At 44.4% G+C, this 13,393-nt stretch overlaps 2 protein-coding genes across 4 annotated transcripts in view; one reads left to right on the forward strand and one right to left on the reverse strand.

Annotated features, from left to right (window-relative positions):
- Positions 1-7,078, reverse strand: part of SEC24C (SEC24 homolog C, COPII coat complex component) — a 20,599-nt gene extending 13,521 nt beyond the window's left edge. Inside the window, exons 1-3 of the mRNA XM_049855078.1 lie at positions 6,975-7,078; positions 4,975-5,177; positions 2,324-2,459 (exon numbers count right to left, since the gene is read on the reverse strand). Of these exons, the coding sequence (XP_049711035.1) occupies positions 2,324-2,459; positions 4,975-5,149 (311 nt within the window). The 5' untranslated portion in view covers positions 5,150-5,177; positions 6,975-7,078. The remainder of the gene's footprint in view (positions 1-2,323; positions 2,460-4,974; positions 5,178-6,974) is intronic.
- SYNPO2L (synaptopodin 2 like) overlaps positions 6,676-13,393 on the forward strand; it is an 18,258-nt gene continuing 11,540 nt past the window's right edge. The window contains exons 1-2 of one of the 3 annotated variants that reach the window (XM_049855079.1): positions 6,676-6,843; positions 12,619-12,764. In XM_049855079.1, the coding sequence (XP_049711036.1) occupies positions 12,660-12,764 (105 nt within the window). In that variant the 5' untranslated portion in view covers positions 6,676-6,843; positions 12,619-12,659. The other 2 variants (XM_049855080.1, XM_049855081.1) reach the window with 2 other exon arrangements.

Genomic DNA, 13,393 nt, shown 5'->3' on the forward strand with positions numbered 1-13,393 from the left:
ATCACCATACCTAAAGACTACCAGGGTCACGTCAAAGGACTCAAGGCTCAACAGGAAGAGGTTTCCATTGGTCAAAGAAGGGACACTTTGAATTTCAATAATGATACTAATTGCTACGGACTGAAACCCATGAACTAGTTTAAATCCATACATTTGTAATAATATTAAAAAGAAGAATTGGTCACCTTCAGCAGATGACAGGGGACCAATTCACTCCCTTGAAAACTGGCGAGGTAAAGAATCAAGCATTCATCCTACATTTCCTATATGAATTGCTCAACTGGTAGGTAGCCAAATGACAGGGAAAACTGTCTCTTTATAATAGTATTCAAACTAACAGACGAAAAAGAAACAAAATATCGCTGCTTTGTAAACTCAACAAATTAATATATATAGGCATCAATGACTGCTAACATCACAGAGAGAGACAGATATTTACATGCCTCCCACTGTCTGGACCCACACTACCCATAGTCTTGTCACAGGGATCGAACCTAAGTCTCTGTATCCAGCTGCCAATTTGTAGGAAATACAGAGGGAAGAGGAACATGTTGAACTGTAACGTGAATATGGAACCAGGAAAATCCAGACTGTAAGAAACTTGGGTGTTTCAACAGATAAAGAGTAAACAAAAGGGATAGAGGGGGACCATCTATAGACCTGAAAGACACACCAAGTTTTTTTTAAAGTGGGTAAAACTAATCTATAGCATCTAGGGATGTACATTCACGTGTAAAAGATTTTTTAAACACAGAAAGTGGCTCCTAGAAAGCATGGACAATGGTTATTTTGTGGGGAAGGGAGAGGGTTGTGACCGAGCTGGGACACAGGGAACAGGTTTTGGGGTAGGTGACAATTCTATTTCTCCCTGTTTTTCTATTTCTTCATCTAAGTTGTAGTTACAAGGGGGTTCACTTTATAATAATTCACTAAGCCATACGTTTTTTGTATTTCTCTTTTATTTTTTGTATATTTTATACTACAATGAAAAGATTGATCAATCAATTAAATGAATGAATGAACAAATGGCACTATGTTACTTCCCAATTTAAAACCCTCCAATGGCTTCTCATTGCTACTAAAATCAAATTTAAACTTCTTTTTATGGCTTTCAAAGTACTACATGATATGGTCCCTGGTTGTTTTTCTACCACTTCTCTTTCACTCTCCACTCTGCTCTAGCCACACTGGCCGCCTTGCTTTTCTTCATACCCAAGAAATTAATTGCTGCCTCAGGGCCTTTGCACCTGCTGTTCCTTCTACCTAAGACACTCTTCCTCAGATCTTTGCATGGCTTGCTTCATCACTTCTCTGAGGCCTTCCTTGACCAGCATATGTAAAACAGCTCTCTACCTCATCACCAGTCATCCCCTAGATCCCCGCCCTGTCTTATTTTATGTATATTTTTCTACTTACTATCTTTTGTATACTCCTCTAGAATGTAAGCTTCATGAAGACAGAGACTTGGTCTCTGATTTACTGCTTTATCCTCAACTTTTAGAACAATGTCCAGCACATAATTGAGCAAAGTAAGTATTTTTGAGCAAATGAATGAATTCCCTGTACTGCTTGTCACAGTTCCCAATACACAAGGGTAGAGAGAGCTTCCCAAGCTCCTCCTCCAGGCTTACATTCATTGCTTATAATGTATATTCTGGACACGCAATAAAAGTGTTAGAAAGTGATCTTCCATTACCACACTCCCCCCCAACCCACAGTTATTATTTATTCTTTGTTTAAAAAAAAAAAACAAAAAAACACAACACTCCACTAGAGATGACCTCCCTCCTTTAATGGACTTCCATGCTAAGACAGGTTAGTTGACCCATGCACCACCTACGTTTTCATCATTTATGTGGTTTTCCTTTAGATAGCTTTCCTTTCTTAATAGGCCTTGCCCAAACTTAATCACTCACTCCAACTAAGTACCTGATCTAGAGAAAGAGAGAAAGCCAGAAAAGACACAAATAATCCTAAGGTTCCCTCTTCCTGCTTCACCTTTAACGTAGTCTTAGTAGGAGCCACGACAACTATTGAAGATGTATGTCTAGTCAAGGGAAAAACCTCAAGTTCAGAGAAAGGAAGAACATACAAAAGAACCCAGGCACTAAGCTGGGTCAATAAACCAGAGGGCTGGGCATCAGCAGCACCTGCAACCTGCAACCTGGGGAAAAAAAAGAGAAACAGAAAATAGAAAGAGAGGAAGGACAAGAAAAAGGGATCCATGGGCAATGCAGTGGAAAAGAAGACAAGGAAACAGACCCTCACACACTCCTAATCCTGTAGCTTCATCGGACTGATTTTACGTGACCCAAGTACATACCTCTGCATCTGAACAGTGGAGCTTGGCCCATTCTGCACATCTCCCTGGCCAAACTGACCGTATGCAGCCTGGCCACCGGGGGCCTGTGCTGTTGAGGCTGGAGGTGCCCCTGAGGAAGGTGGGGCTCTCGACACACCTGAGGGTAAAGGACAAAAACTAAGTGACTGGAAAATAATTTTCTCCTCCACCTTAGGATTGCAGAGAGTCACGGCCCCTCAATCAATTCCCAGATGAGCCAGTTTATAGACTCACAATCCCTTGAATGAAGGGGAGGCCAGGTCCCCTTGAGAAGGACCCTGCTATACTTCCAAAAATTTATACTGCTAATCTTTCTCCCTGTCTTCCCCAAAGTGACCTGTGGTCTTTTACCAGGGAGACTATGCACTGGGGGAAAAAAATAATCAGACTTTTTGGAGATTACTAGGCACTAGCTCTAAACTGACACTAATCCCCCCCAAAAAATCCCAAGAGACCCAAAATGTCACTGTGGTCCACCAGCCAGAGTAGGGGCTTATGGAGCTCAGGTTATCAATGGAGTTTTAGCTCAAGTCCATCTCACAGTGGGTACCATGGGTCCCCAAACCCATCCTGTGGTTATTTCCCCAGTTCTGGAACGTAAAATTGGAATAAATATACTCAGCAACTGACAGACCTTCACTGGCCCAATACCACAGCTTCATAGTAAAATGATACCATCAACATACAACTCTAGCTACAGTAGTATTCTCAACAGGGATGCCCAGTCAGAGAGCCTCCACTCTCCGAGACAGGTATACTAGGAGTTGAAGCTGGAGCCAGAGCCCCAAGAATGTAGGGCCTTCCTGTGATCACTCTGCCACTCAATCCAAGACAGCCTAATTTTCCTAAGCTTGACAAAAAGTCAATTCTTTTAAGGAAAGGACTCTGCTCCAGAACTCAGAGACTTAAAGCACAAATAAGAAAGGTGCACAGAAGATGATTAAGTAATATACTGAACTAGGTTGCAAAGGAGGCATCTCCTGGGTAGACTATTCTGTCACCTTCTTCTTTATACATTCTTGCTCTAATCATACCCTCTTCATCCACCTCCAAGTGAGGAGGCCAACAGCACATGGCTCAGGAAAGTGTTTCCCATAGGCTGAAGTCAGGACAGTTGGCCTGCCCTCCCATTAGTGCTGCCACCTGTCTTCTGACAAAAGCTTTACTCCATTCTTTGCACAAAAGCTGTGCTCATCCTTTCCACTCCTCAGAGTTCCCATCAAGCTACTTCTACTACCCCAACCATCTGCTGCATACTACCCCGACTGTCCTTCCCAGGTGAAACACCAGAAGAAAACTAGCTACTTGGCACCATCACTTTTTTTCTTTTTCTTTTTTTTATTTACTGTACTTTAAGTGAAAGTTTACAAATCAAGTCAGTCTCTCATACAAAAACTTATATACACCTTGCTATGTACTCCTCGGAAACCCTGGTGGTATAGTGGTTAAGGGCTATGGCTGCTAACCAAGAGGTCAGCAGTTCAAATCCGCCCGGCACTCCTTGGAAACTATGGGGCAGTTCTACTCTGTCCTGTAGGGTCGCTATGAGTCGGAATCGACTCGACAGCAGTGGGTTTTTATTTTTTTTTTTTATGTACTCCTAGCTGCTCTCCTGCTAATGAGACAGCATGGCACCATCACTTTTGCTGTGTTTTGTTGTCAATAACAAAGCTGCCTCTTGAGGCAATGCCAAACTCCATCACGATAAGCCAGGACTTGGGAGAGCAGAGGTGGACTCTGACCAGCCAAAGTCCCAACCCACGGTAAAGATTTTTTACAGAAATGAGACCTAATCTCAACACCTCATGAATAACTTTTTCAAAGTTATAATTAAAATAGTAATACTTTATTCATTTCCTAGATCTTACTATGCCTCCTTGGTATCTTGTTTTTCCCATATTCCTTTACAGAATTTACTCTCTTAAAAGTAAAAATATAAAAAGTTTGCGGGCACACAGTAAGTCCTCAATTAGCCTAACTAAAGATCCTGCTTCTTCCAAGAAGCCCCTTTAGATAGTTTGTAAAGTACTAGCCGCCCTTCCTTGAAGAAGTAAAATAAAAGCCAAACACTGATCCTAAGGGCAGCACCAGGTTAGTCTTCTTCTATTGTCCTGAAATTACAGGGCACCTAAGAACCAAAGGAAACACAAGCAAAGGAAAAGGAATGCTATCAGCAGAAAGATATGAGAGGCATCAAAAATCAGGAACATGTACACCACACTTTTCCTCCATGAACACCACACTTTTCCTCCATGAACTAGCTCCAAGAGTCATTTATAGAACCTTCTGTCCACTGAAAGGCATTCTCAATACACAAGGAACAAGTGATTTCAGGAAGACTTTAGAACAATAAGAAATAGTCCTGGCCACAGTCTCTGGAGGAGCTGGGACCACAACCCTTTCATCCAGTTCTGACCAGAGTGAGGCTGCATCTCGGGGTGATACCCACCAGAAGTGAGCTGCCACTAAACCAGGAAGATATGCTTCCACTAGATGCTTAAGTTTGAACCAGAAACAGTCATCCTATGATAAAAACAGGGAAGGGCAGACTGCCCACAGGGATCTCAGTGACAGAGAACCAGATTCATGATTCCCTTCCACAGCTCAAAAGAAACTTAGAAATACATACATACCTGGGGGAGGTGTTTGCTGATAGCCTGGTACTGGGCCATTATAGGAGGTTCCATAGGGGACTGGGGGGACCATGGACCCTGATTGCCCACCATAGCTGGACTGATGATATCCTGGGTAGACAGACTGGGGCTGCCCATATGGCGGCAAAGGAGGAGCTGACTGGTTGACATTCATTATGAGAGCATCCCCGACTCAGTATCACCTATAAAATAAGAGAGAAGAAGGGAATTAGTCCAAACCAACTTTCTAAAAAGAAAGCAACCATTTGGGGTAGGAAGTAGAGACAAAAAGAACTGACTTTATCAGGAATCGTTCCCACAGTACAGGATCTTAGTAATTTTCTGCCCCAGCCAGTACCCATATTACCACCTGGGAGCAAGGATTTTGTTACTCTGAACCCCATGCTTTGTCACTACCAGAGGGTATAAATTTCAACTTCAGATAAGGCCACTGGAATGGAGCAGCAGCCTCCATTCCCCAGTGGTATGATTTCTAGTGTGTAGTCACACAAAGAGTCCTGGGGCTGATGAACTACTGTGATATTACAGGTAAATGAAACAATGCTCCTACTTTCCATTCATTCACTTTAGCATCCATTCATTCCACAAACAGTGAGTACCCTAGAGAGTGCCAGTCTTTTTAAACACCAGGCTACAAGTCTAAAACAGACCAGTGTAATTCCCTTCCCTTGGAAAGACAAATTTTACAGTAACTGATTAGAGAAATGACATTCTTTGGTTAAACTGTAATAATCCAAATGCTACTCCTACTCCATTCCTAGTTTTCTCATCAAAAGAGTATATGCACATTACAACTGAAACATCAAATTCCCTAAATGTAAAGGACTTCTGAAAACTCAAGCAAGGTACCAGATTAGAGCTGAGTGCAGGCCAGGAACAAAAACTTCTTCACAATAACCTATAGAATCAGTGACAAAGTTATAGTTCATCAAAAAAATCATTCATCTTATCCTTCAGAGTTGTTGTTAGCTGCCATCCAGTCACCTGGACTCATGGCAACGTGCACAATGGATGAAACGCCACCTGAGGCAGTGCCAACTCTCTGCTTCTGCTCTCCTTATATGCTTGTCATGTATCTTGGCCACCTCCAAAATTATTAGTCTTGCCTAGAGACAGAGGAATGAATGAGAGAGCCTTACTAGGATCCTTCAAAGAAGAGGACTGTGTGATGACATCTACTTTAAAGAGTCTCACCACTTCCAACTATCCCATAGACGGAAGGGGCCCAGGATGCAGCAGAACTCACAGCTGCTGCAGTGGAACAATGGACCTCTCCCCTTTGCTAGGAAGGGCCATCTCGACCATAGAAAAGCTAAGCTGCTCCTCGACAGGGCCTCCTTTGCCATCTCAGGATCTGTTCTTCCAAATTCTGAACCTTGCACAGGTCACTGACACTGATCTTGACAGATGCTCCCCTCCCCTAAAGTTAGTGGAGGGGGACAATAAAAAGCCCAGGAAATAAAAAGTCGAGGCTGGAGTAGGACACAGGCTTTCGACAAAGCAACATCTACCCCCTCTTCTTAAACACACCAAGCATTTAGAGTCAAGCTCAAGTCTCAACTCCATCCTGAAAGCAGTCGAGGATGACAACCTAAGGGGGCGGGGCAGGCTTCCTAGAACTCTGGAAGTAGTCGAACTGTGGAGGTGGTGGCTAGCAGTGCTGGAGATCAAGACCGAGGGGCCAAGCCAGCTTCTCGGGCCAGGATGAGAGACATCGCTGGTCCATTAAGCCTGGCGACCGAACGTCCTGCGCCCTTCAACAAGCTGGGGACAGGAAACGCGAGCCGGAATCTGGGCCGGGAGGCGAAGGGAGGGTCCAGAGCTGATCCTGGATTGTGGATGCGTGAGGTGAGGGTCTCTTCCTGGGTTCTGCCCCCGGACTCCTCCCTTCTTTCTCAGACGGGGCCCCGATCTGGCCAGTGATACCTCGGCCTCTATGCTGCTTTCCTACCCACCAACCACCCGATGCCACTCCTCACCCGGCTCCAGATCCAGGTCCGACTACGTTCCTAACGTCAAGGCTCCCAGGCTCCACTTCCGGTTCCGAGGGGGCTGTCGCGTCGTCCCCGGAAGTGCCGCCCCCACGCTGGAGAGCTTGGCCGCTCCGTCTGCCACGTCTGCACTAGGTGCGCGCTCGGGAACCCGGATGCTGCGCATGCTCCTCTCCTCATTTCCAGCATGGCCGCCGCCTAGAGAATCTGAGGATTTTTATTCATTTCTGCTTATTTATTTTTTTCGGGTATCTTTGTCACTTTCTGGCCCCACCGGCTGAAATCCGATTGAGAAGGATGGGTCGGACTATCCTTGGGGACGCCCCCTCTATCCTCCTGTGACGTATTGGTGACCTCTGATCTTGTGTTCCTGCTGAATCCCGACTTCCTTCTGACCCCTGGCCCCTGGCCCCATGTTCCCGTCTTCGAGGTTGTTTTCACCCGTGACCTTTGTTGGTCGTAGCATTTGCTGAATGTATGGTGGCAAAGAGCACTAACGCTGCTTTCAGGCCGCGTGTGTTCGAATTGTGGCTTTGCAGTTCGCTAGCTTTGGCAACTTAATCTCTCTGGCCCTCAGTTTCCTTCATCTGAAAAGTGGCGCTAATAACAACAGTGCCCATCTAATAGCTTGTTGATTCAGTTAGGCAAGTTACTGACAGTAAGAGGTTAGTAAAGGTCTGAGTCTGTTGCAAGAGCCACAGTTCTCGATTAATTATTACCTAGTGTAATGAATAACAATAATTGTCGCTAATATTTGCACACTTTTTTTCATATACATGACATCATTTATAACTTACAGCTATTTATTTTTTTAATAATTACTTTTTGAGCACTGTTGTGTGCCGAGCCACGTTCTTGGTGTTGTAGAAAGAGTATTGAACAAAACAAAATCTTTGCTCTCATGTTGTTGACAGTAGATACTAGTTATTCTCAGGCACAGAGTGGTTCATTAACTGAAAAAAAAAATTCATCGCATATATAGTCTCTGCTGGCAACTATTTGGCATTGAACATGCTTTAGTAAACAAGTAGATTGTCCTGTAGAGTTTATAGTCAAGATCACTGGTTCTGAAAATGTGATCCTGGGACCAACAGCATCAGTTACACCTGGGAACTTCTTAGAAATGCAAATTTCAGATCCACCCTAGACACTGAATCAGAAACTCTGGAGGTGGGCCTAAGCAATGTGTGGTTTAACCAGTCCTCTAAATCAGTTCCAGAGCCATGGTGTGCAGCAGTTAAAGCTGTCAGCTGCTAACAGAAAAGTGGGTTGTTCGAACCCACCGGCCACTCTGTGGGAGAAAGATGTGGCAGTCTGCTTCCATAAAGATTTTAACCGTGTCACTAACTATGTAGTAAACAAGTGTCAACTCCAGTGAAGGGAAGGACAGCACATAATACAGGGGAAGTCAAGACATTGGGACCAAAGCAAAAGCATAGGAGTTTCCTAGACACATCCAAACACTTTGAGGGAACAAGTAGCTGGGACGGGGCATAAAGACCGTAGTCTGAGGAGACATCCAGGTCAACTGGCATGAGATTATAAAGAAGATGTTCTACATCCCACTTTGGTGAGTAGAGTCTGGGGTCTTAAAAGCTTGCAAGCAGCCATTTAAGATACATCCATTGGTCCTATCCCACCCAGAGCAAAGGAGAATGAAGAAAACCAAAGACACAAGGAAAATACTAACCCAAAGGACTAAGGACCACATGAACCAGAGACTCCACCAACCTGTGACCAGATGAACTAGATGGTGTCCAGCTACCACCAATGACTGCCCTGACAGGGAACACAACAGAGAGTACTGGACAGAGCAGGAGAAAAATGTAGAACAGAATTCAAGTTCATGTAAAAAGACCAGGCTTAATGATCTGACAGAGACTGGAGGAACCCTGGAACTATGGCTCCAGGACACTGTTAACCCAGAACTGAAACCATTCCCGAAGCCACTTTCCAGACAAAGATTAGACAGGCCTATAAAACAATAAAACAAAAAATTAATACACGCGAGGAACGTGCTTCTTAGTTCAATCAAATATTCAAGACCAAATGGGCAGCTCCTGTCCAAAAGCAGGATGAGAAGGCAGGAAGGGACAGAAACTGGATAAATGGACACAGGAAAACTGGGGTAGAAAGGAGGAACTTGCTGTCACGTTGTGGGGATTGCAACCAATGTCACAAAACAATATGTGTATAAATTTTTGAATGAGAAATTCACTTGAACTGTAAACTTTCACCTATAGCACCTATGGGGCAGTTCTGTCCTATAGGGTCGCTATGAGTTGGAATCAACTCGATGGCAGTGAGGTTTGGTTTGATTTGGTCTGGGTGATTCCATTGCACACTGAAAATTGAGAACTACTGGTCTAGATTTGTGTTGTTTTTAGGTGTTGTTGAGTTGGTTCTGACTCATAGTGACTCTAAGTACAACAGAATGAAACTGGTCCAAATTAATACTTGTCAAATGCAACTAGCATTCGTTGAGCACTTGCTGTAGGCTGAGCCCTCTGCTAAGTGTTTTCACCAATTTGTTTCATTTAACTTTCGTATCAACATAGGAAAGTAGGTGTCCTCTGTCTTGCTCAAGGTTGCATCCTTCGTAAGTGGTAGAGCTCAGATTCATAGCTTCTTGAAGCTAATGTGTTGCATTTTGTTGTTTTCTGTATCTTCCGCTCAGTTGTTCTCAACCTTGGCTACATATTAGAATCGTCTGTAGCGCTTTTAAAAATACTGATACCAGGTAGCAGACCAACAAAATCAGAAGTTCTGGGGCTGAGGCCTGGGAATCATTATATATACATATTAATAAATTATTTTATTATACAGTCACCTAATATTATATGCTGTTTTATTTTAAGGACTCAGTAGTTTTAAAAACTCTTCAGGTGATGGAGCACAGTTCTACTCGGATACACGTGGGGTCACCATGAGTCAGAAGTGACTCAACAGCAACTTTTTTTTGAAGTAGTGGCAGTGCCTCCTTTCTGTGATGCTACAAAGCGAAGCAGGGTACACGATCACTGACCTCCCTGTTTGGGTAGTTGAATGGTACCTGTGTCTTTGCTTTAAGGGTTTATTTTCCTCTCTCCCCCTTGGTACATAGAGTGACCAGCCATCTTGGTTTGCCTGTTGTTGTTGTTAGGTGCCCTTGAGTTAGTTCTGACTCATAGCAACTCTGTATAAAACAGCATGAAACACTGCCTGGTCCTGTGCCATCCTTACAATCATTGTTATGCTTGAGCCCATTGTTGCAGCCACCGTGTCAATCCATCTCATTGAGGGTCTTCCTGTTTTTTGCTGACCCTCTACTTTACCAAGCATGATGTCATTCTCCAGGGACTGGTCCCTCCTGGTAACATGTCCAAAGTATGTGAGATGAAGTCTTGCCATCCTTGCTTCTAAGGAGCATTCTTGGTTTGCCTGGGACTGAGATAATTCCTGGGATGTGTAATTTTCGCTTTTAAAACCAGAAAGGTCCTTGGCAAACTAGGATGAATTGGTCATCCTACTAATAACTGAGGCTTTATGTGCCTATATGAAAATTAAGTAATTGTTTTTTCACTTTTTTATTGTCGTTCAACTTATGAGAGAACATATTGTGATGCAGATTTTTTGTTTACGACATAATTTTGAATAGATTATATTTTAAAATAAAAAAAAAAAAACATTGCCATCAAGTCAAATTCTGACTCATAGCTACCCTATAGGACAGAGTAGAACTGCCCCATAGGGTTTCCAAGGCTGTAAATTCTTATGAAAGCAGGCTCCCACATCTTTCTCTCTCAGAGCAGCTGGTGGGTTCGAACCACTGACCTTTCAGTTAGCAGGCAAGCACTTAACCATTGTGCCACCAGGGCTCCCCAGATAATAGTTTAAAATGGTTCAAAATCCACAGTTTAGAAAGTTATATGTAGTGAAGTCTCTCCATCTGCAACAAACAGAAATGCCTGTTTCACCATGCCTTCGCTAACAGTGTTAGCAAACGTTTGGATTTTTGTCGTTTTGATAGAAACGTGAAAAATGGTGTCTTAGATTTGTATTTCTTATGACGAAGGCTGAACGTCTTAATTTTTTAAGACACCTGTATGTTTTTAGTGTATTTTAAAAACATTTTTATGGTTGTCTTCTTGTAAGAGTTTTTTGTATAGATTGGAAATTAGGTATTTGTCTCTGATATTGAATTACAGATATTTTCCCTAGTGTGTAATTTATCTTATGAATTTGCTTTATGATGGGTTTTGCCATGCAAGTATATTTGATTTTTATGAAGATGAATTTATTATTTATTTATTTGGGGACTAAAAACCAAAACAACTCAGGTGACTCTAATGTGAATTCAGGGATAATTAAAAGCCACTGGTATAATATGATTGGCATGTAGTTCACAGCAATAAATGTTTGAATAATGAATGAATGGATATTTATATTCTCTTTTTACTGATGAGGTCAAGTGACTGCCTGAGGTCACCTAGCTAATACATGGTGGAACAAGAACTCAAGTCCAGGTCTTCAACTCAAAGTCCCAAGTGCTTCCCATGACCATATCACACACGAAGGCAAACAGCATTTAGGGCACTAGGAGAGCAGCTATTCTAAGGAACCTGATAGCTTTTGATAATCACAGTCACAGTACCATAATTTCATGTTTTGTAACAGAAAGAGATCTCTAAATGTAGGGCACATTCATTTAATAGAAACATAAAAACAAGTAGAGATATTTAACATGGGTTGGCATGACCTATATGCCCATCTATCCATGACCTCCTATGTGTTGTAAGAGTTAATTTAATTTAGCAGATGTTTATTCAGCACCCATTACATGACGCATTGTGCTGCGGGCTCTTGACTGGCTGTTTTACACACTCCTTACCTTCAACTTTCTCACTGTCTAGGAGGGGTGACAGGCATGTCAACAAATGCTAACATTCACTGATAATACAGCTGTAGAAATAGGAACAGGTTACAGATGTTGTCCAGAGGAAGGAACGATCAGCTGGCCAGGGAAGGCTTTGTGGAGGAGGTAACAGTTCAACTGGGGCAGGGTTGGTCAGAAAAATTTCTCCACAGGGCACCCAGACTGCAGTGGGAAGCAGATCTCCACTTAAGAGATCCATGCCACACAAGGGGGCACTCTTTCCTGAGAAGTTCAGGTACTTGTGGGGCAAACCCGGCCATTCTCTGCTGGCTCTGGGATTGAAGCCCCCACTGCTGCCACTTTGAAATGGGCTTTGGAGGAAAGCCATGGGTATCAATCCATGATCGTATCAGGGAGACGGCAAAGTTTCTGAAAGAACGTACATTAGCTACAGAGCCCAGAAAGCTAGTACTCTGAGTGCTGAGTAAAAGGCCCATGCGGGAGAGAGTGGGGGACAAGGGAGGGCAGAAGTTTTGACTATAATTAGCTCGGGGAGTAACACAGGTGGGGGAGGGATAGTGGGGGAGGGATGGGAGTACAGCCGGCAACTATTTTGAGCACAGCTCAGATTGACAGGACACGTGTGCTGGACTGTACTGATCCCAGGGCCAAGCTGCCTGTGGTGTGTGGTGTCGGGGGGAGGCCTGGGGCAGCAAGAGCAGGACAGCCGGACAGGCAGGCCGGACGGGGTACCAGCACCTCGACTTCTCTTCCTAGGACACTGTCCAAACTCCGGGGGCCATAGGCCAAGCTGAGTGATGGGTGCGGAGGAGGAGGTGCTGGTCACACTGTTGGGGGGAGCACCCTGGGGCTTCCGACTTCAGGGGGGGGCCGAGCAGAGGAAACCTTTACAGGTGTCCAAGGTAAGGGAGAGGCCCTGAAATGAGGTTTCAGGGGAACCCGGGAAGAGTCATGTGGTGGCCTGTAGGGGAGGCAATGGGAAGCTGTGAAGAAGAGGAGTGGGAGTGGGGGGCGGGCAGGGAAGCATGCTCATGTTTGGGGGTGGGGGGAGTAGTGTCTGACCACAGGCTTCTTGTGGGGGGCCACTGAAAAAGGGATTCCCTGGTTTTCAGGGAGGAGAGAAAAAGAAAGGCTGTGCTTCAGTTCCATGGTGGCAGAGGCTGGGGTCTGACCATGCTCTTTGCTCTGCCGGGTCTATGACTCTACTTCAAGCCAGAGGAATGCAGGGAAGGTTTTGAGTTCTCTCTGACAAACTGATATGTGATGAGCTGAGGCTGTCTCACCCAGCCCAGCCCAGCCCAGCCCTGCCCAGCCCAGCCCAGCCCAGCCCTGCCCTGCCCTGCCCTGCCCAGCCCAGCCCAGCCCAGCCCTGCCCTGCCCTGCCCATGCCTTCAATGCTCCTCTCGCCTTAAGCAGGATCCTTTCTCTCACTGCCACTTGCCACAGAGTCAGTTCTGACTCATGGTGACCCATGGGTGTCAGAGAGAATCGTGTTCCATGGTGTTTTCAATGGCTGATTTTTCAGAAGTAG

The sequence above is a fragment of the Elephas maximus genome, chromosome 16, assembly GCF_024166365.1.
Source record: "Elephas maximus indicus isolate mEleMax1 chromosome 16, mEleMax1 primary haplotype, whole genome shotgun sequence".
Lineage (NCBI taxonomy): Eukaryota > Metazoa > Chordata > Mammalia > Proboscidea > Elephantidae > Elephas > Elephas maximus.